General features: G+C 44.0%; 2 protein-coding genes and 1 long non-coding RNA gene across 3 annotated transcripts; 2 read left to right on the top strand and 1 right to left on the bottom strand.

The window, feature by feature from the left end:
- Nucleotides 1-557: 557 nt before the first annotated feature.
- On the top strand, nucleotides 558-1780 carry LOC107304083. Its single transcript, XR_001550080.1, has 3 exons — nucleotides 558-628; nucleotides 956-1079; nucleotides 1209-1780. It is a non-coding gene; the product is annotated as an uncharacterized LOC107304083 (long non-coding RNA).
- A 1-nt stretch (nucleotide 1781) lies between these two features.
- LOC102703680 lies at nucleotides 1782-3446 on the top strand. The gene is made up of 3 exons (XM_015836437.2): nucleotides 1782-2114; nucleotides 2202-2360; nucleotides 2797-3446. Exons 1-3 carry the CDS (start codon nucleotides 1854-1856, stop codon nucleotides 3193-3195), a joined length of 819 nt encoding a protein of 272 aa, XP_015691923.1. The 5' UTR covers nucleotides 1782-1853; the 3' UTR covers nucleotides 3196-3446.
- Nucleotides 3447-6049: 2603 nt separating this feature from the next.
- LOC107304076 lies at nucleotides 6050-7919 on the bottom strand. The gene is made up of 3 exons (XM_015836425.2): nucleotides 7186-7919; nucleotides 6515-6939; nucleotides 6050-6403 (listed from the first exon to the last, which is right to left on the bottom strand). The coding sequence occupies exons 1-2, from the start codon at nucleotides 7570-7572 to the stop codon at nucleotides 6634-6636; spliced, it is 693 nt and encodes a 230-aa protein (XP_015691911.1). The 5' UTR covers nucleotides 7573-7919; the 3' UTR covers nucleotides 6050-6403; nucleotides 6515-6633.
- Nucleotides 7920-10671: the final 2752 nt, after the last annotated feature.

Here is a 10671-nt window from a genome sequence, read left to right as displayed (position 1 = left end):
TTCTCTTTTGCTATCTCCGTCCATATGTTTAACTCTGTTGATTTACCTCCATCCCTAAATATTTGACGTCGTTGATTTTTTATACACGTTTGACCATTCATCCTGTTTATTTTTTTAAAAAAATATATATAAAATTATATATGTGCATAAAAATATATTTAACAATAAACAAAATAATATAAAATAATTAATAATTATGTAAAATTTTTAAATAAAACGAATAATTAAACGTGTAAAAAAACAATAACATTAAATATTTAGTAGCGGAGGGATTAAATATTTAGAAACGGAGAGAGTAGATCTAACATCTGCGACGAAGATCCCAACATCTGCACATACAAAGCTGCACGCGCGGCTGGACAAATCGAGGTCCTGGGTCAAGTCGTAGCGAGCCATGCGCGGGAGAGAAAACGATCGAAGCGGAGGGGGATCGTATCACGTACGTATTCACGTATCCGTATCGGTATTGGAGTATATTCAGGTAACATAATCTCCACCCCTCCAGGCTCCAGCCCCTTCCCTCTTTCTTTAATCTCTCGTGCCCTCTCGTGGACGGCGTGATCGGCGCCGCCCTTCACAGCCTCACAGGTCTTCGTCGGAATTGCCGGCGACGACGAGCATCCATCAGGTAACCCTAGCGATCGAGTAGACTTCTTAATCTTGGCAGAGCTATAAAAAAAACTATTGAGATGCTTATATATGTGAACATAATACATATTCCTTTAATGGAGAGTAAAAGGATTTATTTCTTCATAGAAAACTATATTGGCCTAATCGCCTTTACAAATTTGGATTACATGAATATCATGCATGCCCTGATAAACTGAAGTACTACAATTTTTTTTTTGCCATGATGGACACGTTTGGGATACTCAGTTGTTGTTACCTTAAGATTATGAATTTTGTGAAATTATTTTTTCTAGTGCTTGATGTTCTTGTATGTACTGAACTGTAGGACATCTCTTCATAACTGAAAAGAGTTTGGCCACAACAAGAACATGATGAAAAATTCAGAGCAATGCCCGCACGGGGAAATTCCCGAAAGAAGAAAAGCACAAAAAATCACAGATCTCCCGACGGTATGTGAGTTCATACAGAAAATTAAGTACATGAATAGATGTCTTCACGTATTAATATGATGATGGTATTTGTTTAGCTGTTGATGTCGAATACTTCAATTATAATGTTGTTGCTTCCGCCCACTGTAGGATATTTTATCAAGGATCTTGTCACTGTTGCCAATAAATGAAGCTATAAGGACAAGTGTATTGTCAAGAAAATGGAAATATGTTTGGTGCAGCCACACCAACCTAACTCTTAATAGAGGCACAATGAGGAAATAATATGTTAGGACCTTGACTGGTTATCATCGATTGCTCAGGGATAATGAATTTATTACAAGAGCTGATGCAGTGCTGCGTCAACACAGCGGAATGAGTGTTGAGCGCATGGAAATTAATTTTGAATTGCACAGTAAGCATGCAGACCATATTGATAGATGGGTGAACTTTGCAGTTGCAACAAAAACAAAGGAATTTCTTATTAATTTATAGGGTAAGGATAAGAGCTCAATTGCCATAGCTATGTCAAGTCAAGTTTAGATAGCCAAAGAACCACCATATAATTTGCCTTCACAGCTTTTCAGCCCCAGTTATGGTTTATACTTGCGGTGTCTGGAGCTTACGACCGTGTCTCTGCAGATACCTCCTGATTTCAAAGGATTTCTCAACCTCAAGAGTCTTAGTTTAGTAGATGTGAGTATTACAGATGAAGAAGTTCAGTGTATGTTATCCAAATGCATTCTTCTAGAGTTTCTGGATATTTCATATTGTAAAACGGTTACTAGCATATGAATGCTTGATCCATTGGACCAGCTTAAGCATTTGGTTGTGGATAGCTGCCCTGAACTGCAAGAGATAGAGATGAACTGTTGTCTAACAACATTCAAGTACAGTGGTACCATGGTTCCATTGATATTTGCTTCAACATCCAGACTGATAAATATCAGTATTGTGTTCTTGGCATATGAACCTGCTCTTTCCTACATCGTCACCGGATTCCCGAGTACTTTGCCAAGGCTCGAGACTATGACCTTACTTTGTGGAGAGCATGAGGTTCGTGTTATATATGTCTCTTATGGCCTTACTCTGTATATATATATTGCTAAGGTCAAATTCACCAAAAATTCTTTTGTGTTGCAGAGGACTATTGTACCTGAAGGACCTTTCAAATTTACTTATCTTCGAAATCTGAGGTTGGAATTAGTTCTCACTGGCCATGAAAATGTCAGAAATACTGATGTCCTTGATTATGCTCATCTTCTGAAGATAGCTCCTTTCATGGAAACCTTGGAGTTGTCTGTAAGTTTATTTTTCCTTGAACATATTTCACACGTGACAAATTTCTTTTGTTGAAAAATGCCAACGACAATAAAATTACAAGAATGGTGGTAGGAGTGTCTAGTGACATTATTTTTTTTATTGAGCTGAATATATGATTCTGTCTTTTTCGTGCGGATAAACTTATCTTAAACTTTTGTCAGATTAAAGTTAAGTCATGATTATGGTATTCACAAAGGGAAGAACTTCCTAAACAATTAAACTTCATTTGTTTAGGCTCCCATTTGGAACTAGTAAATTTCCCGCAAAACTATTTCCTACCGGATTTTGGTCAAATGTTTCCTTCATCCCAAAACAAGTTCATAGTCTAGTTCAACTTTGAACAATTTTAGGACGAAGAAAGTACACACAATTCTGCCTTGGACCATGTCCTGACTCCAAATTTGAATGCATGCAGATGTGGATAACGAGCTGCCGGCATCAGCCGTATCGCGAAGAGGATGGCGAGCTGAGGATGGGGCCTCCACACCAGCACGCCCATCTCAAATCCGTTCGCATCAGTGGTTTCTTTGGCCACAAAGACCAGGTGGAGCTCGCGCTCCACATCCTTCGCATCTGCACCATGCTCGAGAAGATGGAGATCACCCCAAAGCTAGAGATAAGCGACGAGCTCGCGTTATTAGAGTATCGCTACGAGGAGCAGCAGCACGTCGACGGCCATCGAGTCGCCACCGAGTTCGTTTGCAAGGAAGACCATCGCAATGTGGTTAGTGTGGAAAGGGCCACGCCGTTTTGTTGGGAGACCCACGAGGCAACCGTTGAAGAGAGGCTGCTAAAACGGAGAAGGGTGGAGTAGATTTGCGTAGAATGCTCTTGTGCTACGACGACAGTGTCAAATTTGTTATCAAATGTGTTCAGTTTAGTTTTGTACTAGTACTAGTGTATCAACAAATGCATAATCAAGCTTCTTGTAAACGGCTCTCATGTTCAACTTTGGCTTTAGCTAATGCCTCAGCCTCTAGCTGCATTAAGAGGTGTAGAGGAACTCCTAAGCCGCAAGTTCAGTTTGATTTATTTTCTATTGTTAATTGTAGTAACTTATCCGTTGAAGCCTTATCTTAACCTTTGTCTCATCAACCTTTGAGTGGGATTTCCTACAATGGTGCAACTCCTGTCGAGCATAGGTAACCAATGATCAACGTAAAATCTTCGACGGAGTATTTGTGTACATGACGTGGTTCATCTGGCTGCAGCGAAATGATAGCATTTTTAATACCAATTATTATGTTCGGGAGACATTGCGTCTAGGTCCTTACAATTAACTCAGAAAAGGGCGCAAGCTATTATGGAGTAATTCCTTTGGCGTAATCCTTTCAGAATTCAGAGTCCGGGGATCGTGTCTCCCTAAGACAAACTTTGTTTCTTTCGGTTTTCTATTAGTAGAACTGGCAGTGCTCCTGCCTCGTTTCCTCAAAGAAAAAAAAATGCATGGGTATGCTAAATGCCTGACAGCAAATGGATAATGATACAGGGAATACATATCTTCCATTCTGGAAGCTGAAATAGCTCCATTGTCGAGCTAAAAGATTTTGAATGGTTGGGTGGGGGTGTACGGTGTATATCTAGTTTTGTAACTAAATCATGAGTTTGTACAGTTAAACTGGTGACGCAATTGACTGTCTAGTAGAATATCACAATATTGATTTTGCATTATTACAATCTCGTAGAGACATTTTTCATTATATCTAACGAAGAAAGTAAAGCAGATAAGAAAATTTGGAAAAAAGATCACCAATAGACAAAGTTGATATTGGATGGCTGGATATTTGAGTTCAGCTGTTTTCTGCTTCAAGTTTCCTCCTTGATCAACTTTTTTTTATAGCTCTTCAACTGTTTATTGTAAATCAAAAACAAAAAGATGTTGATTCCACATAAATAACCAAACCTACCAAATGTCCATTCAAATAGTTATGGAGATTTAGAATTCCAATGAAAATAAAAGTTTTCACATGGCTGGCCTCGAGAAACAGTATCCTCACCAAAAAAATGCCAATGTTGCAATACATTTTACTTAGCGGTGGTAGTACTGTAGTAAAATTTAGATATAACCATGTAATTTTTATAAGTATATAAATATTTTTTTAAACTTTGGTAAACTATATTTATCAATCTATCTGTTTTAACATGATATATGTCAAATGTTTATTGGAAAGTTATACATTTTAGTTTTAATTTTACCCTTATAGAATTTCTACTACACATAGTGTAGTATAATAAAATCAAATCCATTAGACCTAAAGCAATGGATGACTCATAATCATTAGAGGGTATACTAAAAAAAATCCCACAAAAAATATAGGAGAGGTTTGTACTAAGGAGGAAACTGCCAACCATCTGTTCATAGAATGCAGCGGAATGGGATTCAGTGACATTGCACCGTGATATTTTCGGTGACATTCTGTCACTGACGTGTGGGTCCAGGCACATGCGGGTCCCACATGTCAGTGACAGAATGTTACCGAAAATGTCACGGAACAATGTCACTGAATCCGGATCCGAATGCAGCATGGTGAGATTTGTCTGGGGCATTGTTAATGTGCTTTCAATATCAGAGAAGCAGTTAATATGAATCATTTATTCGGAAAGTGGCTAAAACAATTTAAAAAAAGAGAGCAAAATAATGGGTGGTCCATCTAGAAAGTTAGAAATCGGGCATATTTTGAAAATATGTTGCCAGATGACCCTTGGTATATCTTGTTGATAAACATAGTCTTAGGCGATATTGCAGAGCTTGGAGGCAAAGGAGAAATTTGCTATGGAGGAGGGGGCCAGTTTGCTAAGGCAAATTGCAAATGAAGCGTACAGCAACTCAAAGCATGGATGACGCTTTGGGACTAATGGGATTGACAGCAAGGCTATTTCGTCCAGGTCCGATCCTTAATTTACACTATGTCAACTTAAGTTTAGCATCCTTTGGTTGTTTTCTTTAGAAATGAAGCTGCTAGTTTGTTTCCTGGCCGGATGGCATGTTGAGCCAACCAGGAAGGTAGCAAATTTGTGCTTTTATTTTGCTAGATATCTAGTCCTAAACCGCTGTAAGCACTGTCCCGTTCCTACTAACAGAAATGGGGGTACCTTGCCTCTCTTTCTCGGAAAATAAAATAAAATAAAAATGAAGGGGCCCTAAAGGTTGAAGCTGAACTGAGGCATGTTCTTCGGTTAAGGCATACACCTATACACGTTGAAGCATGCAAATATAAAACATTTCAGCTCTAAGCATAACCTTATGTATAGCTTTACTAGGTACAAATTGAATGCAGGGACTAGGCAGTGCCACTGAGGAACTTATTACTGGAGTCTAATCTTAGCATAATTATATGTACTAGACTATTGTATCTCAACGGTTATTAGTCCTAAATCTTCAAAATCAATGGCCATAGAAGCATTCAGTACTGATAAAGTGATAATGTGTCTCACGTTCCTTTCAAAGCTGAAAACTCTCTGATATTCATCTTTAAGCGACTTGAGCTGACTTGCTCTACTTATAGCACTATTTAAGCATTCAAGATACTTGTATAGTATTCATCTTCTTCAGTTTCAGAGATTGACTAAAATATTCAGCAATGCTAAATTTAACATCTCAAATACCTTTTTAGAGAGAGAAAAACATATAATCCGCTATCAAGCAAACGTTAAAATCATCAACTGTTAATATCAATTGGTCATTCTCATTATCAACTGTTAGCAACCCAACTCAGATAGAAGCATTCAGTTCAAAATAGTACCAATTACTAGTACATAGAAGAGGATGACCAGAAGCTTCTAGAACTAGCCAGGAAGAAGAGAGGTAGGAGAGAGATCGACAAGGGAGCCAACCGGCTGCCCAGGTCGCCACCGCTGCCGAGAGCCTCAGCTCACCTGTTCTAATCAGATCGATGCCCTCCTGGAGTGATGCTTCTGTTGTTTTGTTGTTTCCCTCTTTGGTTTGCTTGGCTGGGCTTGAAAAATGGTTGACGCGGCCCAACAATTCATGATATCAACCTTGCAATTTCATCAGCTTTGGACTGCAGGAAGAAGAGTTGTGAGACACTAAATGGTAGTGAAGGGCCAGGCATGTATATTGTACATAAAAGGTAAAATTGTTGTGAGACGCTGAATGAAATGAAATCAAGCACCTCTGTCCCTGTCCCCGTCCTCAGTGGGAGCTCCAGCTCCGTCGTCCTCAGGAGACGCTTCCCCATCATCCTCGTCATCACTAGAAGCTCCATCTGCATCGTCCTCCTCATCCTCATCGTCAAACCCAGGTCCATCTCCAGGATACATAGAGGTATCTAGGAACCCAGGTCCGAAGGGACGTGAACTTCTTTACTGCAGCGATCCCTTTAATAAGTCGCTTCCTTAGTGCTTGCAGAGTTCGGATTTTCATCTTTAGGTACATTATGTTGAACCTGGCCAGAGCTCGCTGGTCTGCCCTCTCGCGCATCTGGTGCTGCTCCTCACTGTGATACCCATTAGAAGGTTCGGGATATCCTGGCGATGCAATAGAATATCTGCTCTGGATATCTGAGATGTGTTCCTCAATGACTTCATGATCTCCAACCTGGTTGGAATGCAAAATAGCCACGTCAAGCTGAATTCACAAAATCCCAAATTCCCAATCGCTCAAATCACAAACAAATCCTTAATCGCACAACCAAAACCCCCATTTGCTCCAATCCTTAACCAATCGCTCAATTCATAAAACACAAACCCCAAATCCCCATTCGCTCCAACTCCAAATCCCCAATCGCATAAACCCAAATCCCCAGTTCGCTCCAATCCTTAGCGTGAAGGCACCGAACCATACCTGATCAATGTCAATGAAGGCCACAGGGCCATCCAGTCTCACAGTCTCGTGTGAAGGTGGTAAATGTGGTCCTCCCGAATCCAGCAGCTCCTCGAGCTTTTTGACGTCGCTCTCCAAGTGCGCAATCTGCCCGTCCACATGATCTAGCCATCCTCGAAGCCGGCGAATCTTATCCTGTATCAATTTCATAGCCTCATCCTTGCCCCTGAGTATAAATAGGTTATCGATGGTACCATGCCCTCCATCGGCGGAAACAGTCTCCCAGATCGTACGTGCGCTGTCAAGCGCGACGTTGTCAGCGACCCGAAAATTCAGGTTCGTGATGGAACGGGACTCCCATACAATTCTACGAATCTTATGCACTGAGGCCACTCTGCGCGTCGGCATGGCGGAGCAGGACCAGGAGTGGAAGGGGGAGGAGCCGACCGTGAATGCACGAATATCTCCGGGGGTTGGGGCGAGGCGTGGAGGGGGAGGAGATGGCAACGAGGAGAAGAGGGACAGAAGGGGACGATCTCCGGGGAGGATGAGTGGTGGAATGGGGAGGAGGCGGCCGCGAATGCACGGGTATCTCCCGGCCCGGGGGTGGGGGCGAGGCGTGGAGGGGAAGGAGACGGCAACGAGGAGAAGAGGGAAGCAGAAGGGGATGGAGATTTATGTGCATTTGAATTTGGGTGAACGAAATTTGGAGAAGTGAGCAAGGGCTGGCCGATGTTGCAACTGCGCTCTCGGTCTGGTCCATCCGGCCCGGCTCATTTTGCTTGTGGCTTCTGAAACTATCACTTCACTGTCAGGCATACTTAAATAAAAAAAAATAGACCGGACCGTCTATTGAACGAAAAAAAAACCGAAACCAGCGTTCTCGGCAGCTCGGTACCGCTTAAAAACCACCCCTACAATCGACCTAATAAAAAACTGGTGAACTGTCTGTGTGTTTTTATGAACTATTGAACCGACCTAAGTTAGACATGTTTTTTAATCATATCAGTTTTTTAATTTATTCTATGATAGTATTGCATTATGAATTTATTAGATTACTATGCTATAATTATTTTTAAAGATGTTGTAGCCATATAATAATAGATATATTAGTTTATTTATATATTTTACTAATTTATAATGGTAGTATATAAAAATAATATAATTTAAGTATAATATCAAAAAATAAAAAATCACTAGTTTAACCGGTGACCCGACGGTTTTGACAGGTGAACCAATGTCTAATATCTAGAGCAGTCCGGTTTTATAACTACGCTGTCAGGGAGGACCCGTGCACCGGTGGTGGAAAACACCTAAAAATCACAGCCGTGCGATTTTGGATCCGCGAGTTGAATTGTTGAAAGCCTCCTGCCCTCCTACTGCATCGGGAAGAAAATTTGATAGGACTCCGGTCCTTTACTAATCCGAAAGACTTCCTCTCCCGTTGTGACACTTGTCTAGCATGAATCTCAAAGCACTTCTTCTGCTAGCACCAGTTCTCTTGCTCTTCAAATCCTATTTTTCTCTTTCTGCCCAGCACAATGAGCTGACGCTAGATCTGATGTCCGCTAGACGGTAACCTCTATGAAGTACAAATCTGATCACGGCTGTCCCATCGCCGGCATATGCACAACCTCAGTGCCAACTGTCTGGCGGCCACGTACAAGCTTGATGCCACTCACAATAGGTATATTTTTGTTATGTTCTTTTCGTTTGGCCCTTCATTGTTAATAAATGTGTCGTGTATGTACATAATGTGCTAATCACGGAATGATGCACATGAACAACCAAGATTGATCAAGTCTTTTGTCAGACCAGAGTTAAAGAGATTTTACACGAGCAAACCATATATGCTGTCAATTGTTAAAATCGTCTTCACTTTTTGAAGAAGCTTTTGAGCTGCTTGTTAACTACGAGAGGCCAAACGTGAGATTGTTGTCGGCTTGCCAGCTTGCTCGATCGACTGGTCGGCCAGAAGCTGCGAACTCGATCCTCCCGGTCAGGCGGCTGTGCGTGAGCTCGGCGCCGAGAAGATGAACATGTGCAGGTGAAGACGGAGAAGATTGAGATTTAATGCTTCGAGATTCGTGCAAGACAGGTGCCACACTGAGAAGGGAGTCCTACCAAATTTCCTTCCACTGCATCGCCCCCGCACGGCCGCACCTCGTCGGTTCGCCGCCTTCTCCTCCTCTCCTCTATCCCTCGCCACCCTACCAACCCGCTCCCCTGGCCTCCGTCCACGGCTCGATATCCTCCCTCCCCACCCTAGGGACACATCTCTTTTCGCATCTCGCAGCAAACACAAGTAGAAGTTCGGCGCGCTGGCGCTGTTCGTGGCATTTGTGTGGCCGGCAAGATGGTGGGGTACTGACTGGGGTGCGTGGCCGCGGGGCTCTTCTTCGCCATGAAGTTCCGGGAGGCCACTGTGCTGGTGCTGATGCTCAGCATCCATGACATTTGTGGAGGCGGCCACCATCAACAATTGGGGCCTGGGGGACACCATGAAGACGACGGCGGAGCACCCCTCGATGCTGACGCTGCTCATCACGGCGGTGGCGACGCCGCTGATCAAGCTGTTGCACGACCCGTCGGGGAGGTTCTCGCGGGCCAAGCGGAGGACGCTGGAGGGCGCGCGGTTCGACGGGGAGCTGCGCGTGCTGCCTGTCTCTTCAGCAAAGACCACGCCGCGCCGTTGCTCCACCTCACCGAGCTTGTCAGCCAGACATGCCGCGTCCGTGCTCATGACCCACAAGAAGTTCTGGAGTAGCGGCGGCGGCGGCGGCCTGGTCGGCGTGCGCGACGGCGTCGAACAGCATGCTGCAACGGGTGGGGTGGCCATGTGCTTCCTCGGCGGTGCGCTGACGACGGCGAGGCGCTGATGGCAGAGGGCGGCGGCGTGAGGGTAACGGTAGTGCGGCTGAGGCTTTGGTGCTGGGTGGGGAATTGGGGATGGGCGATTGGGCGGGCTCGACGTGGTGAGGGACGAGGAGGCGCCACGAACAGCTTCAGGTCTTCAGAATCATGGTCGCAAATCTCAGCTCGAATCAAATCGAAGGTATGCGTTCTTCTCGTCGCCCTCTCTCTCTCTCTCTCTCTCTCTACGATGATCCATTTGAGCTTGAAACGATCTATTTCCCTCCAATCTTTCGGTTCGTCCTGGTTTGATCTCGTTGCTGCGTGCAGTGATGCCGCTGCATACTCCCGGTGAGAGACGTCGCGCGGGAGCGTGACTGGATGAAGCCACGAACGACGTGCGAAACTACGTGTTCGTGGAGCAACGACGCGTCGGCGTCGTGCGCTCGCGGGGAAGGAAGCAAGCAGAATCCGAAACGAAGCGGAAGGATGGGTTTCTGTATCACGTATCTGTATCGGTATCGACTATCGAGTCCTCAGGCAATATAGTTCTTTCATCTCCAGCCCCCCCCCCCCCCCCCCCCCCCCCCCCCTCCCTTTTCTTTCTCCCTCCTTAACCTAGCCTCTCTCGCGGACTGCGGCGACTGCGTGACC

Source organism: Oryza brachyantha, chromosome 4 (genome assembly GCF_000231095.2).
Source record: "Oryza brachyantha chromosome 4, ObraRS2, whole genome shotgun sequence".
In the NCBI taxonomy this organism is placed as follows: domain Eukaryota; kingdom Viridiplantae; phylum Streptophyta; class Magnoliopsida; order Poales; family Poaceae; genus Oryza; species Oryza brachyantha.
Note: the sequence above shows the minus strand (reverse complement) of the source record. Positions and strands in the feature narration are given on the sequence as shown.

Excerpts from the sequence above, each read along its gene's own strand:
- LOC107304076 (XM_015836425.2), bottom strand. The coding sequence starts at position 7,572 with ATGCCGACGCGCAGAGTGGCCTCAGTGCATAAGATTCGTAGAATTGTA. Across the intron at positions 6,940-7,185 it reads CCTTCATTGACATTGATCAG|GTTGGAGATCATGAAGTCAT; the intron begins GTATGGTTCGGT and ends CATTCCAACCAG.
- LOC102703680 (XM_015836437.2), top strand. The coding sequence starts at position 1,854 with ATGCTTGATCCATTGGACCAGCTTAAGCATTTGGTTGTGGATAGCTGC. Across the intron at positions 2,115-2,201 it reads TACTTTGTGGAGAGCATGAG|AGGACTATTGTACCTGAAGG; the intron begins GTTCGTGTTATA and ends TTTGTGTTGCAG. Across the intron at positions 2,361-2,796 it reads TGGAAACCTTGGAGTTGTCT|ATGTGGATAACGAGCTGCCG; the intron begins GTAAGTTTATTT and ends GAATGCATGCAG.